The 19,972-nt window shown below is 31.5% G+C and overlaps 1 protein-coding gene across 8 annotated transcripts in view; it reads left to right on the top strand.

Annotated features, from left to right (window-relative positions):
* LOC140041012 (PTB domain-containing engulfment adapter protein 1-like) overlaps positions 1-17,352 on the top strand; it is a 35,863-nt gene extending 18,511 nt beyond the window's left edge. For 3 of the 8 annotated variants that reach the window (XM_072087370.1, XM_072087371.1, XM_072087367.1), the window contains 4 exons: positions 575-631; positions 1,345-1,437; positions 2,170-2,276; positions 4,395-7,761. In XM_072087370.1, the coding sequence (XP_071943471.1) occupies positions 575-631; positions 1,345-1,437; positions 2,170-2,276; positions 4,395-4,469 (332 nt within the window). In that variant the 3' untranslated portion in view covers positions 4,470-7,761. Of the gene's footprint in view, positions 1-574; positions 632-1,344; positions 1,438-2,169; positions 2,277-2,585; positions 2,637-4,394; positions 7,762-16,762; positions 17,017-17,317 lie in introns of those variants that run through there. The other 5 variants (XM_072087369.1, XM_072087368.1, XR_011842802.1 and 2 more) reach the window with 4 other exon arrangements.
* The last annotated feature ends 2,620 nt before the right edge of the window (positions 17,353-19,972 follow it).

Below are 19,972 nucleotides of genomic sequence, written 5' to 3'. Positions count from 1 at the left end.
AAAAATAACAGCTCCATGGTTTAATATACTGTTTTTTTTATATAACCATATAATCATAAATTGGTGGTGAACTTTAACTTGTATTGGTGATCAATAATTTATTGATCAAATAGCTTCAACTGGTTTTGAGTACTAAACAGTAATATGTATGAATATTAAATTCTTGAAAAATAATTTGTGTTTATGAGAACTTTACCTCAGGTGAAAAGATTTACTTAAACATTCATAATGAATGTGGTATGCTGTGTGATAGTTTGCTAAACACTTTTATATCCACTGTTGGTACACATTTTTCTACAGCAAGCTCGCACCCACTTCTTCCTATGAAAATGTGTGTTATTGACAATAAAAAGTTGTTTTTAATTTTAAGGCCGTTTCGAGAGGTTAAAACAGACAGGGCGAAGATGCTTTAAATATAATTATTAATATAAAATTTGACGATCTGTGCTGGGGAATTGGGGTGGATGGTGAAAATTGAATATTTTAGATGAGGCAAGCGCCTCGTCTGCCTCATGCTGGCTGCGGCCCTGAATTTTATTCCTGAAATATAACATTTTATCATTTTTCATTTCAGCAATTCCGCCTCCACTTGCAACCAGAAGACCTAGGCCACAAGGACGCCCTCAAGCAGGTAAGCTATAATGTTGTCTGCTGCTTGTTGCTTTTATTTGTGATATTTGGAAGTACATTTATAGATGAAAATTATTATTGAGAAAAATTGTTATCATAAAGCTTGCATTCCAACCCATTTATGGTACATGATTTGATAGGCCTATCCGATTGGTCTGTTTTGAGGAGATCTAGCTCCTCGGACTGTTTGTATATGAGCAGCGTGAATAGATCTTTTGGAAGCAGTTTGAGGAGCATGTAAGCAACCAGTCAAACACACCTAAAATGTTTGTTTTAAATGATGCTATTAACGTGTATATCTTCTCTTAATTAAGGTTCAATGTTTCGATCTTAGCATCATCTTCTTTCAGCGTGTCATAATTTGAATTTTAAGCTCGTTCTACACTATCAAACTAGTTTAACAAAAAAAAAGTGTGAGGTGCTGAAATAGGGTGGTGATATTCCCAAATATGGTAGTGATGTGCCCAAATATGGTAGTGATATAACCTCATCATGTCCATATATGGGCACATCAATTTTGTTGTCGATTAAAGTTTGATAGTGCAGAAAGAGCTTTACTTTAAACCCATCAATGTATCTGTTAGTTATTGCATGTGTATCTTGTAGTGTAGACTGCATTACCTCTTTTTAACCTGGTGAACTATATTTTGTATACTAATGTCTGTTTTAATTGCATAGCATATATGTTGTGTTGCTTTTGTACTCTTTTCCTAGGGCTAGGCCTTGTACCCCCTCCTGGAAAACCAAGCTCACCCAACCCTTTTCAAGCACCTACCAAGCCTACCATTCTAGATCTCTCTGCAGGAGGTGATTGTTCAATATTTTCTACTTTTTTTGTGTCTGCTGCCCTCTATTATTGTTTTTGTATTGTCTTTAAAGATATATTGTCCCCCCTCAAAAAAAATGTTTTTCAATTTTTTTTTTGAATTTGCCATTTTATTGTCACATATTAGTTATCCACCTTGACCAAAAATTGGATCGGGAAAAAAAACATTGATTTACCTGAAAAAAACTGTAATTTAAAGCAAAAAAATCAAATTGGCTGGCAGTCAATGGGATTTTGATTGAATTTAACCATTTATTTTGTCATTTTATAAGTGACTACGAAAGTGATTAACTTTATTTAAAACCTTTTCAAAGTCTGATTTATTCTTCATGTTTTTGGGGGACAATACATCTTTAAAGTTATGATGGGTAAAGGTGAACTAGACAAGATTATTTATTTCTCTCGTCCATTGAATGAAATGAAACTTGACAAGTAACAACCTAGTATGGAAGAAAAGAAAGCATCAATATTTTTAAGTTTTTCATAACATTACATTTAAAAATAATGAATTTCTAGTATCAGTGTGCAGTTTAGAATATTTGTTTTCCTGTCAAATTTATATTTAAGTTGTCACTGTTTCCATAATTTGACAATGACAGTATTATTTATATATAATTTACACAATGCTACGCAACACAATTGATTTACTTATACACAATATTATTGTAAGTAGTTTACATGCTGACTTAAATATGCATTACTTTTGGCTATAGGTGGCGCTGCTCCAGTTTACCCGACTGCTGCATTTAATCCTTTTGAAGTGCTGTCCCCAGGCACCGGTTTTGATAGTCCAGCGGACCAGCAAATGAGGGAGATGCAGGTAAATATTATTTTTAAAATTTAAAAATGGATAAATATTATTACATCATGTATCAATTGTTACTTATGAATATTTAAAAAAAACCTCTTATAACTTAAAATATGTCTACTGCCCTCAAGTAGAGTTGTAACAATATTTTTGTAGATCTTTCATATAATATAATAGTTCAATCATTTTATTTTTTTATTACGGCTTAAAATTTCCAAAATTTTCTATCTACGATCTATAAGGTGTTTATTAAATTTTCACTCTCTAATATTATTTTCACTCCTATAATATTATTTATTTTCACTTAACACTTTCTCACAGCTCAATCAGACTGACCTTTTGGGGTCAATAGAACTTCCTGATTAAATTAAGGTAACTGTACAGTCACCTGTATTGTTGATGTGTCATGACTTCTTCACAAACCTTCGTGAATTGCACCTGTGCTGCTTTTAGTGTCATGGCTTCTTCACAGACCTGTGTGGAACACCACTTGTTGTGTTTTCAGTGTGGTGTAGCTTCTTCACAGACCTACATGAATAGCACCTACAATCTATTTATGTTCGCTATTCACAGACCTGTGTAGACGCACTGTGATTCGTTGATTGAGCATGTTTATGTATCATGGCTTTTTCGCATAACAAATTAAAAAATTAAAAATGTTTACGTCGGATTTGTTCAGTCATAGCCTCCTCACAGAAACCTTTTTATGTTTGGTTCCCGTTCACACAGCAGTTTAGTGTTACCTGTGTTGTATTGGTTGAATCTAAAGCTCTGTCCACACTATCAAATTAGTTTTACAAAAAAAAGTGTAATGTACCCAAATATGGTAGTGATATGACATCATCATGTCCATATATGAGCACATCACATCTTTATGTCACATAAAGTTTGATAGTGTGGACAGAGCTTTAGTTGTTTGTGTTATTTCTACAGTAGAAAACTGTATAAAGTTAGTTTTGTCTGTTTCGTGTAATATGCATGGTTTCATGCAAGAAAGACAAAAACAGAATCGTTTTGAGTTTCCTTAGGTTTTGTTCGCTTGTGTTTTATTTCAATTGTATCTAAACTCTAAAAAAAAAAAAACCAAACTAACTACAAGATGGTTTTCAAATTGTTAAATTCTCATAGTAACAATTATGAGAACCTACAATTTATAAAATATTGTTACTTATTTTATACCTGATATTAAGTTTTCAGCATTGAAAATATGATCCGGCATTTCCATATATAGCAGACAATTTCAGATTAATTCATTTTTTATCAATTTCCTTATCCGACTGTTTCCAATTCCCTTTCCTTGCTTCAGACACTAGTGCATGTTCTATTTTATTCCCTTGTTTCATTTAAATGTTATTCCCGGATATTCAATTCCTAATTCCATTTTTTAGATTCTTATTTATCCAGTTTTAACACACTATTTAATTTACCCTACCATTCCCTGATTCCACTGCTATTTATACTAGCTTTTGCCTTAAAGCTCTGTCTACACTATTAAACTAGTTTGACAAAAAAGTGTGTGATATGCCAAAATATGGTAGTGATATGCCCAAATATGGTAGTAATATGACATCATCATGTCCATACAGTTTATGAGCATATCACATTTTGTTTTCACATAAAGTTTGATAGTGTAGACAGAGCTATAAATCTCCAACATTTAATTTATTTCCTAAACTTTGCTCATTCCAACATCCATTAATCCTATGAAAAAGTATCAGTCTCTTTCTACCAATCCCTTGGTAGTTAACAAGATGCTATTGTTTACTATTGATAGCTTACCAAGGAACCAGTTGTAGGAGATAATGTCCTAATTTGGAAATCTTGTTTTCTATTGTTATTGTAAATAATTATTGACTCAAGCTACCCCTACCTCCTAATTTATTTTGTTTGACATTAGATTAAGTTCAACACTGTATTTCACAATTTTTATACCCTGGGCCCATTATTTCAAACTTCTGGATCCGCCACTGTGGTGGTATCAATGTGAAAAATTGTTAATTTGCATGCATGTGTGAGAAAATCTTGCCAGCTTAGGGACAACCACTCTTCTGAGAATAATAATCTAACGTAGGTAGTATGTTTAGTGTTTACTAATAAACTGTAAATTGATCATTTTGTCATATTTTTCAGGAGGGTTTTGCAACTGGATTGACACTGAGTAACGATGATTTCTCATTAGCTGACCTTGACCCCCTTAACAAGTAGACTCCAACTCCAGAAACAAGTAGATTCCAACTCCAGAAACAAGTAGACTCCAACTCCAGCAACAAGTAGAATCCTCACCCCAGTAACAAGTAGACACCTTACCCAAGCAACAAGTTTACTCCAACTCCAGCAACAAGTAGACTCCGACCCAGCAACAAGTAGACTCGTCACCCCAGCAATCTACACATGAAGGTGATTCAGTTATTCCTGTTGATGTTATTGTTCACGTTTTTTGAATTTTAATTCATTTCCTTAACACTACCACCATGAAATGGGTCATCATGCGTTTTAACTTAACTTATTGCGCAATCAATCAATCACGGGGCGTTGGATTTCAAAGAACAATGACTGCGATAACCAGAATATTTTACCGTAAGACATTTCCTCAACGAGGTCCGGATAAACATTGCTAATTTTATTTCAAGTTTTATTAATTTTTCAACTGTTATTACTAATCCATCACGTCATTTGTTAGTACTAATATAATATTTCAGTTTTTAAACTTTTTTTATGTACAAATCACATAAAATATGCAAAAAGGACTTCTTAAATATGGATCGCGTTACAAAGAAATCATGCCTTTGAAATTAAAGTTGAACGCAGAAAATTGGATATCACCGTTTTACTATGCACTTGACTTTTTATAATTATTATTACGGTGAAACCATTGACAAGCCAAAGATGTTACGATTTGTGGGATCAAGAAATATATTTAAATAATAATGGGAGGCTATAACAAGGAGAAATGGTATGGAAGATGGAGTAAGCATACCATCTACACCCACAACCAAATTTGGAGCACAGAGGACATTTCTATTGGGAGACACTTATATTGGTTCTTAAAGTTTGCCATTACTTGTTTGTTGATTTGATTTATAGAGGGCGTACTGTACTATAGTTGACAACATTTCTGTTTGACTTCCTTTACCTTCTTCTTTCCGTTATCCATGCACATGCATGATTTTATTTATTTTTTTATAGTTAGAAATAGTTATGTGAGATTATGTAACATGTGGTGCTCGCTGTAGAATATAAAAAGCTCTATAAATAATTATGTATTTCCTCTTCCTTTTAAATTAGTATTTCAAATGAAATTTCAATTGAATTTAGTCGTATATAAGTTGTTTTGTATTTGGATGTTACTGCACATTCAACCATATATCTGCCTTCTCTTCTTACCTATCCCATTTACTGGTCCATTTTCAACCACCCTTTTCTTTATGGTTTTAAACATCTTTTTTGGTAGCAAGTTTAGATGTTCGCTCTGTTACTTTGTAGACATTTTTCTAGTATTTTGGACAAGAAGGATAATGCATATTTATATCTTTCTAATTTAGGGTTCATGAATTTTATACTATACATTTCATATATTGTAGGAGTCTTGTGAAATTTTGGAATTAATGATCGAATTATTTATAACAAAAAATATATAAATGTATATAATTTTGATCATTAAAAATAGTAAATTTCTTTTAATCTGAGAATCTTTGTATCTCTAATTGAAGTACCCCATTTGTACAACTTACAGTATCATCTATCTAGACACACTGGGATAATGTACTATATATTTAGTGTACAGTAAACAAAATGCATTTAAATTTACTATTTATGATAACAGCAAAAACTAAGATAAAATGTGCCTTTATTTTGTAGTAATATTACTAACATATTATGAGTAATCTGTGACTGGTTAACCACGGCTAATAAACTATACTAAACTATAGAGGGTGTATGTTAAACAATGTATTTATTATACTACACACATAAATGTATACCTTTATCTAATTGACTTTCAATTATATCAATTTTAAAATATTAGATTTTATAAATATATACACACACGGTTTTATTTTTAGAAATATCAGAAAGATAATTTTCCAAATACTCAATACATTCAATAGGATAACATTACCAATTTTGTTTGATTTTTGACCTTTTTATTATAACTAGTATAATTATTCCACATATTTGGTTAAATGTTATGTTGTATATAAAAGTTAATATCAATAATAATTCTAAAAATACTTATTAAAGATGAAGTAAAATTTAACTGCAAAAATATTGTGCAGCAATTCCATTTCTGCTTACAGGTAAACAAACCTCAAAAATAGTTAAAAAAAAGTAAAATCAGAAAATACACACTGATGCTATTTTAATAATGAAATACAGATGGGTTTGAAATGAAGCGGATGTCTAACATTTTAATTTCTATTTTAAGTTTCTAAGCCTAGACAGAATAAAAGCCTTGCATTAAGTGTACTTATATCAAATGCTTACTACATATAAAGTTCTTACATTCACATTTTAAACTGTAAATTTAATAATTATGATTTATCAATTCTATTATTATTAACTGAAAAATTTTAATTATTTTTATTTTGGTAGAGTTTTCTTATTTTTTATACTAATTTATTATTATTTTTCATTTCACAAAGTATATATTTTCTTCACTAGATTTCAATACTTTTCAAAAAACTTTTGTATTACGGTACATATTAAACTGAATTTATTTCAGTAAATATGGTTGATTTTGAAAAAAATAACTATGGTTGGTTGGCAGAATAAAAATTCCTGACAAAATGGATGTTTATAAGTGTTCAACATATTCTGGATTTCGGACAATATACTGTATGTGATTGATAAATGTAGCAGAGTTTTCTTTGGCCACCAGATTGGATCCGGCTGTAATAAATATTAGTAACATTCCTTTTTTGTCCAAAATAATAACAATATAAATGTTCTTTTTCAAGTAGGTTATACCATAAATATAGTTATTCTATAAAATAACAAATTTAAAAAAACAATGTTAGAAGGTATAATAGTGTATTACTTGTGAAATACTGTATTTATTATAAATGATATAATTTTTTTAGGATTAATGTGAATTTACTTAATAGATTTCTTTCTATATACAACTAACAGCTGAATTCTTTCAAATAATGTAAAAATAAAAGGCCTGTTATTTAATAAAATTATCTATCTGTGAAATTCAAATATAATTTAGTTTTGTTGTTTGTTGTGTTGAATACATTAAGTCCAAGTGTCTATGTTAAAATCCCTCTTATCACTCAAAACTGGCAATAATATATTTAAATAGAGGCAGATTCATGTTTAGTATCATGATACATTCTGCCATACAGTGTTACATGCCATAAGGCTAACATAACATTCAGGTGTCACATGTGATATGTATGTGACCCAGTGTTACAGAATTTGTCTGTGATACAGTAATACCAAGTTGATAATAGAGATACAGAGCAAGAAAGACTGTCAACCAGTCTGTCTCTCAACTCCTACAACTTAAAAAAACCTACATTTTTTTATTTCTTTAAGGGCTTATAAGTTATATTGTAGAATGCATAAATAAATTCTGTAGTTTTGTATCCATAAATATATTATTATTTTTTAAAAGAAATGCATTAATCTGCATTATTTTGCTATAAGAAAACCAGCTTTTGATCTTTGACCTTAAGTTCTAGATGTCTGTGATTAGTTGGAAGGAAACATGTGACATATTTAAGACACACCCCTTCACACATGGCTAATATCAACAGTAAACACACATGATAGATTAATGCTCAAAATCCATTAACTGCATCACATTAACGTCGTTATCAATTATTAAAGGTAAAAAGAGAAGAAAGCTAAATGACGAGTGCTGAATTCAAAAAGGCACTAAAATATTTGTTATTAGGTAAAAACTTACCAATTACCTAAATTGAATAATAAACAAGAAATATTTCTTACAAAAAACGCTGCTCGCTTATTGAAAAATATTTTTTATTTCAAATATTTTTGAATGTGTCATTTTATTGTCACATAATAGTTATTTTACCTGAAAAAAATGTCATTTAAAGCAACAAATACTTAAATTGTCTGTCAGACAATGGTTTTTGGGTTTATTTTCTCTTTTTTATACTGAATAAATATAATTTTTTTGTTACAGAAGTGAATACTCAATTTCTATCACTTTAGTTAATTTTATTGCTAAGGTAAAGTCTGGGAGTCACTTCATCACCCTAGATATTTCAAGTGTGAAGTATCCTATTACAAACACAAATTTAATGGACTGTTTCGATAATAATTCAATGAATATCTGACAGTAAGTCAAAAGTCATAAATACCAGAAATGCTTTGGGATTTGTAATTTTAGCATGACATGTCCTAATTCTTTACTCCATGTCCTAATAGACTCTTTTCCCAGACGTTTTTTGGGTCTACAGTAGGAGCTGGAAATCTATAAATTATAGTGGAGTTTCCATTTTCGCAAAACTGTCGCCCTTAGAACTATAACTGCTGTAGCCGTAGCGGGCTAGAGCAGCAGCGTGAAAAAATTAATTGATATATATATTGTCCCCCTGAAAAAAAACATTTTTTTTAATTGTTTTGTTGAATATGGCCTTTAAGTGTCACATAATAGCTATTTACTTTGACAAAAAATGTTTACCAGAAAAAACTGTAATTTAACACAAAAAAATAGATTGACTGGAAGTCAATGGGGTTTTTTGATTGAAATTTAGTGAAAACATTATTAATTTTTTTCTATGGAAGTGATTAACTTTATTGAAACTGAAAGTCTTTTTTTATTAACCTTCATCAAAATACATCTTTAATTAATATTGAAATTTATGGTATTCGTTTAGATTTTTTGGTGTGCAACTAAAGCGGCAAAAATATTTTTAGAAGTGTAAGTAGAGGATGAAATGAATAAGCTTCCAAACAATTTGTTTTGCCTTAAGCCTTGTGTCCGTTCCTGCTTAATATTGCTTAAGAAGACAAGGAGGGGGTTGTCTATAGAGCGTCCAGTAGGAAGGACGATTGATCTTTAACGCTCCAAGATATCACTTGACCTTGATTCCGTGCTGGTACACAAGGTCAATGATTCATTCGTTCGCCATATTAAAGATGCAAGCATTTAGTGGACAGGAAATCAGATGTAGTCTGCGTGTTACACAGAAGTGATAGAGTAGCTATCTAGAAATTGAAACTGACTAAGCAAAACCTGCTTAAGATAGTTAAATAATAAAAAAAAAAGAATTAAATTTGTATTAAATGCAATGTGATACTGAAAGTTTGACAAAAATATCTCCTACCTAAAAACTCTGTCTACACTATCAAACTAATTTGACAAAAAAAAGGTGTGATGTTCCCAAATATGGTAGTGATATGTCAAAATATGGTAGTAATATGACATCATGATGTCCATATATGGGTACATAAAGTTTGATAGTGTAGACAGAGCTTAAAGTAAGCCTCTCAATCGCCTCTTTATAGCTGAATATAAAAAGTAAATATATTTTTCGTAATGCGAACTCCATAGATTTGATGTATTAAATTGGGAAAATTAGTTGAAACTGATACAAACAGTGTTATATTATGTAACCTATAAATTTAGGGGCCTCCCAGGTCCTTGTTTTCTGTGTTCCTGTGCTCAGGTCCCTGTTCTTGGATGTCTATGTGGCTTGGTGGTTATGATGCTTGGCTACCACTCCAAGGGTCCTGGGTTCAAGTCCCGTCACATGTCAGGATTTTTTCCAAGGACCAAATTACTCCACTCCCAAAGACTTGTAATAAGACTTAGAGCATCTTGTGTATATGTTTGTCTTGTGAACCTCTGAGGGTCCCCAATGATCAGCAATAGCTGGATGGATCACTAAATCAAATCATTAAATATGATTTAAAAAAAAAAAAAAAAAACTTTCTTTAAAGATGTATTTTTCCCCAAAAACATGAAAAATTGAAATTAAGAATAACTAAATCAGACTTTTGAATTTTACTATTTTTTGCGTTAAGTTTTTTCAGGTAAATACATTTTTTTCCGATCCAATTTCAAAGTCAAAGTGGATAATTATTATGTGACATTAAATTGGCATATTCAACAAAACTTGTTGAATTATTTATTTATTATTATTATTATTATTATTTTTTTTTTTTTTTTTCTTAAGCTGCTCTCCCTGATTCCAAGGAATATTAGTCTTATTTTTTGGGTCAATATATATTAGCACGCTTTATCGTCGTTAGACATAGCGCATTCTACTATTTTGTGCCATTTATTCCTATCGTGAAATAATGTAATATAAATATTTAAAATTACTTATTGCAATATTACTGCTAAAGCCCAGTTTCCTGATAGACTAGTTAACTTTGTAACACATAACCATTTATGATTCATACGTGTGTAGCTATTAAAAGGGCAACTTGTAACATATGATGGAAATAGATAAAGATAGTTATATTATTTGTTTTATTAGAAACCATATAAGGTCATTCAGGTGATACTTGACATGACCTAAGGTCATACAAAATTGACAGAATAATATTATGAGTGACATTTTGTTACTAAGGTTAATTATGCTAATGATTGTTTAAATTAAAAATAAAGTGCAGAATCCTCCTTGGGTGTTGCATTTAATCTTTACTCCAGTTAAGCTTCCTCATCTTATCAAATTTGCTCCGAATAAACTATATATCTTGTTGATTTAAATTCCATGTGGTATTGAATGAAAATGGTTTGCAATCAAATTTAAATGCAGTGCTCCTATTTGCAATGATCCAATATAGTTTGTACAGGACGCCCTCTATGTTGAGCTATTTTACAACACCAATAATACATCGGATTATCTACTATGGCAATTTGGAAAACAAATTTTCATTTTATTTCTGTTCATTCAATTTTAGGAACAGACACAAATTTTTTAAAAAAAGAGAAGGTACAGGAAACAATATTTCCTGAATGAACTGAGGATAACCCAAAAAACTTATTTTCATTGGAGTCCCCAAATATAAAAGGAAACATAACTAAGGTAGAAGTTGTGTGTTATGTTTCAATCAATCAATACAATTAGAGTAATAATACATTATAATGTTTGATATAAAGTTACATCTGTTAAATTCAATCAATTCAACATTTTTTACAACAGTTTAATTTCTATCCCTTTCATACAACTTTTTCACGCATATTTTGAGGCTTATAATCCTTTCAGTTGCAAATGCCAGACACTATCCACCTCCAAAGTTTCGGTTCTAGATATTTATGTCGATAAGATAAATTAACCAACTAAGTTGGAGACATTCCATCGCCTCCCACACATGCCTCTTAGTCAATATGTCCCTGGGAGCTACTTTCTTCATTCCCCCTCCCAGATTTGGTTCACATTGACGTCAAATTCATTGGAAAATATCCAGAAGAAGATTTATTTAAAGATAGTTAGTATTCCCCACACAGTCTTCCAGACAGTATACCCTTTGGCCCCTTCCTCACTTTCTATAGTTATTGAAGATAAGATTCTACTAACTGGCTTTTGATATTAATATCTGTTTTGTTCAGTGTAATCAAACTTTATGTGATGTCATGTGCCCATATATGAACATGATGTGCCCATATATGGACATGATGTGCCCATATATGGACATGATGTGCCCATATATGGACATGATGGTGTCATATCACTACCATATTTAAGAGTATCACTACCATATTTAGTCACATCACACTTCTTTTGTAGACAGAGCTTAAGTAAATTGTACACGTTTTTATCTCAAATGTTTTTGTTCCTTTTAGGTTTGCCTTTCTGTTGTATCTCCTAGGTTCGCCCCTAAGATTTCCATCCCAGGTTCTACTCTCTGATGTGCCATCCAGGTCCCCCTCCCAGGTGTCACTGACTCCCAGGTTTACGTCCCAGATTTCCTTCCCAGGGTCCTCTCCCAGGTGTCACTGTCTCCCAGGTTTACGTCCCAGATGTCCGTCCCAGGTTCCTCTTCTCCGCTGTTTTGTATGATAAGATACCAATCTGTTTAGACTGTGCCAGAAATGATTACTCAAGACACAGTTTTTCCTCTATTGAGTATTTACAACATTGTTGTGTTGATCATTATCGCTTATTTGTACTTAAGTGCTTATATTAATCATCATCGTTTAATCCTGGTGTATTTAAAATTCTTTTTTTTTCTTCAAATGTATGCACTGTTTCATAATGAATGTGAATCTCAAATATTGCCCTGAAATATATGTTAAATGTGGGAATAACTTGCGACTTGCAGCCTACTGGGCTGAATTGTACAGATGTGGACAACACATTATGACAACTTTCTTCTTCCCTAGAGGGCCGCTGTTTGGCTGCCACCAAACTGAGCCCGTTCGTCTTTCCACAATGTCAGTGGCTGAATAGACCAGTACACTTGGGTAACCCCCTACTGTTCCAAAAACTGGGTACTGGGTTCTTTAAAGTACACACAAGCCAGATGTGTACACTGGACGTCCAGTTTTAAGTCCCTAAGTCCAAGAAGACCACCAGAACAATGGTCGAGGAGTGTCTTGATACTGATAGAGCAGGAACCTTTATTTCATTCTTGTTTTTATTTAACCATATTTTCCAGGTAACATGATTAACTCGCATCATAGAGAAGGCCTTTTTCAAAGGTCTAATTCATAGCACCATCGGTAGCATAGCAATACACCTTCGGTAGCATAGCAACTAGATAGTTGCCATCTTATTCTATTTTCTCACTAAATAAATCAAATTATTATAAATTTAATGTATTTTTCAAGACAGTGATGATGCATTTTTAAAGATTTAGGAAAAGCTTTGAATGTATCTTCTTTCAGATTGTTGCTGTTGTCTGGCACGCTGATACTTCTTCAACTTCTTTCCCACTGGGAGATGGTATAATAAATTTGATTAATCATTTTTCAAATCCAGTATGTTTTTTCTGATTCCAAGTAAACAATCGTCTGAATTCAGATTCTATTACTGTTGCAAATAGTGTTGTATTCATTATTAAATAATAGTTTTCTGTTCTATAATAGTTTTATTTTAGCAATAAACTTCTTTTAATGTTGTCAAAAATCGAGTTCAAACGGTGGTAAAATATTGTGAAATCAAAGACTTTAGAAAAGATTTACAACAAAATGTAATGTAAAAATGGTAGTTTAACATGCAACGTTGATGTATGTGTTGGCGTGCATTTAAGATTTACGACAAGGTTTAGGGTCAATTGTAAGGTCAAAAGATGTTGTAAATTATATTTAAACAAGCAACAACAGTTTGATCATTTGTTGAAGGATAAATCCAGTAAAATTTTTTTTTATTTTGAAAATCCATAAACCATACAACAAATTAGTTACAGCTGATAACTTCACAAAGTTTAAAGGATCGCCTTCAGACATAATGAAGGAGGTATAATTAAATTAGAAAATAAAAGTGTAATTAACAATTAAACAATCCTCTGCATTTAATAAAGGTTGTCATATTTTAAAACACCCCCACATTTAATTGGCATTTTGTTTGTCTTTTTATTTAGCCAAATGTGTAGGCTTAGCCCTTGAGGGAGTTGGCAAATGACACCGGTATGTCCTGTCTGCAACATCACCTGTGTTACTGCTGCGGAGGAAGTAGCACTCCCAACTGTTTATACTTCAAATGGATATTCTTATAACAAGCCAAAGTAGTACAGGTTGTAAATGTTTTTTTTAATTTTTTATTTTATTTGCAAACCCAACCAACAGCAAAGGAAATTTGCCAATAACTGAAGGGTATACACAAAATGGATACAAAAACAAAAACAAATGGCAAAGTAGTATACATTATAATAACAGGGAGTTGTAAAACAACTCCCTGATAATAAGGCAGCATTTGAACATTATAATAAACTTAACACTTTGCCATTATCTTAACTAAAAGAGAATTATATAAATTTTATAATTTTATAGTCTACAAAACAATTCATTTTGACAGACATTCACCGTCCTAAAGAGAACATAGGGCAAGTGTTTATTTAATGTTACTGTAGCTTGGTAACTTTCTTGCTTAGCCTACCAAACACATGGTTGTGGGTTCACATCCAGTCATAGTCCCAAGACAACACTTAGTTTTGAAAAGTATTGGTTTAGGATATCCTAGATATAAATTTTGGATGTGGTTAAAATCAGAACACAAAAATAGATTACAAAAATAGATGAAATATTAATCATTTTAATATTATTGATCTTTAATTGAAGTAAAATTTTAACAAGATAATTTCTTTAATTTAAAAAATACTATAGTTCTAGAAATAAGTTGTGGAATCTAGTTGAGATCTATTGTAAGTGATTAATACTATTTGATGGTTTTATTTAAACTCTTACGTACTTGACTCCTTCTTTAATAGTCCCATGAATATAACAAATAAAAAATATGACTGCATAATAATGAAATACTAGACAAATATTAGGATATGGATTGTTGACGAATAAAATCCAACACTAAAAACAGGAAATACAAGTTTAGAGAGAAGTGCATGTTTAAATTTGATGTTAAATACTTTTTGCTGAATATATTCTACAAGTAGAAACTAGGAAGTAAGGAAAGTGAAGCATGTAAGAAAGTTTCAGTCAGCACGTAGCGTACACCGTGTTTGAAATCAGCTGAGAAATACATTTTCATACATAAAATGATTTGTTGTTTGTTCTTTATGATAGTTAAATTACAAAATTTAAAAAAACAAATGCCAATTTGACTCCTTAGTTCAGTGTAAATTAAGTTACATTTCTAATTTTTCCAGCTGTGCTTTACTGAAATAAATTTCACCTATTTCACCCTCCTTCCTATATTACATACCCAGCCAAACAATTTTATCGGTTCTGTCTTCACAGATATTACATACCCAACCAAACATTTTATGTTTTGTATACTCTTTTTCCCCTCTTCAAAAAAATACTTTATAAGAAGTAAACACTTGCCCTTAGTTCCAAACCTGACGCCACTGATTATTTAAATGTACTTTATGATAAATACTCGTCCTCCAGTGTTTGTTGGAACCCCTAGCCAAACATTTCATGATTGTCTACTCTTTCTTTCCCTCTTTTTTAAAACATACTTATAAGAGTAAACACTTCTCTGTCGCAAAGCCTTCTTGCGCCACTGTTCTTTCTAAAAATGTGTTTTGAACACCTCCTCTCCGTTCCCCCATTTTTTTTTATTCCAGTCATCCTGCACTTCCCCCTCCAAGCCTCATGGCGCCGATATTCTTAACTTATGTTTAAGAAAATCCGATAGTGTCTGTGATTCTAAATTAAGTTTAGGCTATTAATGACTCAATGAGAAACATTAACACTCTTTTTTATTATCTTAAAAAAACAAGTCTACTAATATAATATTGTGACATTAAATTGAATTAAACCTGACATTACATTTCAGGTAGTCTGTTCACATTTATGGCCTACTGAGCATCTATCTGCACATTCAGTTACTAATACATCAATATACTGGCCTAATAGTGTATCTTATCTCAGTAGTAGTTGTTGTAAGTAATTCGTCTGATATTCATGTGATTCTGCATCTAATTAAGTTCTGTTTAATATTGCTTTTAAAATGTTATAGTAATTCTGTAATTCATGGCAAATGTCCAGGATGAATCGTAAAGTTCATTCCAGGAATGTAAATCAGCTGAGAACATGTTGATTTTATCTTGTTTTGCTGAGTTGCACTTTTAATACTTTTTTGTTATGTAATCCGTTTTTTATTATGAAATCTTGTCTAGTCTGATTATAATTGTGTTAAAGAAATTCAATAGGGATTAGTTAAAATATCATATATATTGGCATTGAAATTTCTTTTTAGTATTTTTGAATTGATATTGAATGGATCCTAGCTAACTATGTTACCAGTTTAAGAGTGTTTATTATTCAAAGTTCTTATTAATCGTATCACATTTAATTACTTTAGTAATTGTTTCAATATCTTGCAATCTCGTGTAATCTACACTGCTGATCATGTTTTGTTTCCATGCCCTGTGAATGTGCATTTTTTCATTTTATTATTTATTAATTTTTTAAATGTATTACTGTATATGTAATTCTGTAAAAAGTGCCCCACTATGCAATCCTTTATCTTTGGGTGAGTCTCCCTGACTTTGATTTTGCCATTTAAAAAAAGGAAAAAAAAACACAGACAAGAGCAAAAAGTAAATATTAGTGTTGTATTTATTTGTCAGTCAAACTAAGTTGTGTTACAAATTGATTGTATTTATAAGTTTTCCTAATCTAATTCCTGTATTTTGTATATTTTACAGGAAAACATGTGAAGAAGTTGCAGTGTCCCTATAGCAGGTTTTAAAAAATCATATCTTCCTTCACATTCTTGCATTTATTTATGATAGTTTCATCAATTAATAGACATTTTTTTCAACAGAACTCAACTAATTCATTGCTGTGCCATCAATGGTGAATCAATCAGTACCTAAAATACAGTTATACAATAGGGTGATTATGAGCATGTGAATTTGATGTTTCTGGTTTTATTATTTATTTATATTAGCTAAAACTTTAAAGCCTCATTCGCACTGGACTTAATCCGGTCAAACTAACAGAGAGTCAAACGATTTGACCGGAAGTGCGAACAGCCCAGGAAGTCTCACTCCGTAAAACTTACCGTCGCGGCTGGCCAATCCTCCGGAGTGAGATTGTCTCAGGAAGACTGAAAGAGTGAGAGTTACCGGCCTAGAAAGTCCAGCTTGATCACAATTGGGTATCCTTTATCGCTCTTCAAAGTCTTCAATATTTTATGAAAAGGTAATAATGTTTGATTCTTCACATATGAAAGATTTTGTATTCTAAGAAATTGTTCTAAAGAAAGCAAGACATGAAATACATCCTTTTCAATTTAGTTGAATTTTCTGTGTAAAGCTTTGTCTACACTATCAAACTAGTTTGACAAAAAAGTGTGATGTGCCCAAATATGGTAGTGTTCTGCTTAAATATGGTAGTGATATGACATCATCATGTCCATGTTTGGGCACATCACATTTTTTGTCAAACTAGTTTGATAGTGTAGACATAGCTTAACAGTTGTTTTACTCTCTACCTTCTACAGATTGTTGGCAATCCACAAAAAACAAGAAGACAACAAGAGAATGTCATTTTAAAATCTGTAGAAGATTCTTACGACCACATGGGGAATCTTTTGACAGACATTGTTCAAGTAGATTTATTTTGTTTTTTCCAAAATGTAAGTTATTGGACATTTTTGGCAAAGTAGCCTGGCTTGTTTAGCCAAATCTTGTTTGTTAGGAATCAAGATAAAGGAGGCCAGTAGAAATATAGGAGGGACCATTTAGTACGTGTAGTAAAAGTAGTAGTAAAACAATGCCGAAATCAAAATTGCCACATAAATGTATTTGCGAATCTGCTTTAACAAAAACCCTGATGAACTATTTTTTGCTGTAAATATTGAAATTATATTTACTGTATAAGGTCAAGTAAAACAATAATTAAATAGTTAAAATTAGGAAGCCCTACAAAAATGATTTATGTAGCATAATACATATACTAAATGTAAGAAAATCTCTTTTTCTAAATTCAAACTACCAGAAGACACTGGGTAAGTCTCTCCCCCAATTTTTAATAATAATAATACTGTAGTTCATTCGTATATAGTGCATAATTATAACCAAGCTCTCAATGCGCTGCACATTATTACCACGGTCATTTTTTGAAGCATACACGTATGGAAACATACTCCCATAATGGAGTAATCAGCGCAAAGTTGTGTCTTGATCTAACCGGTACCCATTTATACACCTGGGTGGAGAGAGGCACATGTAAGTAAAGTGCCTTGCCTAAGGATACAAGTAATGCGGCGAGAGTTAGATTTGAACCACAATCAGTTATCCAACGTCCACACACTGCCCCACAGGCCCTTACTAACATTATCAAGAACACATAACCTAACATTCATATATTTTTTTTTTAATATAGTGGTTAGTTTAAGCTTGATTATCATAAAATTTTATCTAGAATTCACGGTACATTGGGGGATAAGAAATGACTGAACAGAATTGTACCTGTCAAAGGCACTCTGTCGGGGGAGGATGATTCACAAATAGAAATAGCAGTTTTATCGCTGCCTCCCAGGGTCCCTCTTAATCAGCACGTTCTTTACCACATCTTGTTTTGAGATGTCAATCATGGCAATGTGGTTTTACATCCTTAGTAATTATTTTCTTTCCAAAGTTTAGTGTGATGTTTAAGGTTTTGATTCGTTTTTCCAGGGCAGTGGTTTTTAAAAACTTTTAAAAAGGAAGAGCACTGGTTGTGGTTTACATGTTTGCTTTCCTGTCAAAGGCTGTGGTTCAAATCTTGGTTGAGTACTAGATGATAAATATTGTATATATATCCAAACTTCAGAAGTTTATTTAAAAACACAAACAAATATTTTAAAACTTCCTTGTCCAAATAGTGTAAGTTAAAATTGTCTATAAAGGATATATTTTATTTTATGCTCTATCTACACTATCAAACTAGTTTGACAAAAAAAGTGTGATGTGCCCAAATATGGTAGTGATATGCTTAAATATGGTAGTGATATTACATCATCATTTCTATATATGGGCACATTACATTTCTTGTCACATAAAGTTTGATAGTATAGACAGAGCTTTACAATTGTATATGTCTTATAAATGTAATTTTGTATTTTTGGTAATGATTTTTTTTTTCTTTTCAATCAGTATGTGATATTGACCAAAAGTTCTATCAATTTCCCTAGTTGAAAATAACTTGTAATTTACTTTCATTTTATGCAACATTCTGTGACTAATTTTCTTAATTGATCATAAATTAATAATGCACACATTTTTAATTTTTTAAAAAGCCCAGAATATCAGCTCAACTTTTAATCTGAGGAAATAGGCTGGTTTTTGTAGAGTCGGCAATAAAGACCGATCACTCATCATGTATAATTACTGGTAAGCTATGTATGATTGCGATGCTGGAGTCAAGAGGTGTTAAGCTCTGTCTACACTATCAAATTTTATGTGATACAAAAATGTGATGTGGACATGATGATGTCATATCGCTACAATATTTTGGCATATTACTACCTTATTTGGGCATATCACACTTTTTTTGTCAAACTAGTTTGATAGTGTAGACAGAGCTTTAGAGAGGGACTTGTACTTGGGGATGATGAGGGATTTGAATTATGTAAAAAGTCTCCAAGTGTAATTTTTTCAAGTTGACATTCATTTCTGTTGTATTAATCCTTATTTAAAACTTCATAAAAATGCACACTTTATAAATAATAATATGTTACCAATATTATAAAAAAATTACCTAAAATCAATGTGTAAAATATGAAAAATTGAAGTCTATAGTCTTAATTCACATGAGGGCGTGTGGCGCAGGGTGTTAGACGTTGGACTACTGATTGTGATGCCGAGGTTCGAGTCCAACGCTCGCCGCATTGCTTGTATCCTTAGACAAGATACTTTATTTACGTTTGCCTCTCTCCACCCAGGTGTATAAATGGGTACCCGGTTAGATCAAGACACAACTTTGCGCTGATTACTAGCTGCACTATGGGAGTATGTTTCCATACGTGTTTGATCCAAAAAATATAAGAATGAACTATTATTATTAATTCATAATATTAATCCTTTTTTTCTTTTTTCACCTTTTAGTGTTATTTTAAAAATGATTCATAAATAAATAAAAATTGTTAGATAATAATTTACTTATATATACTTAA

Source organism: Antedon mediterranea, chromosome 2 (assembly GCF_964355755.1).
Source record: "Antedon mediterranea chromosome 2, ecAntMedi1.1, whole genome shotgun sequence".
In the NCBI taxonomy this organism is placed as follows: domain Eukaryota; kingdom Metazoa; phylum Echinodermata; class Crinoidea; order Comatulida; family Antedonidae; genus Antedon; species Antedon mediterranea.
The sequence above is the reverse complement of the archived record's forward strand: the minus strand, read 5'-3'. Positions and strand labels throughout refer to the sequence as shown.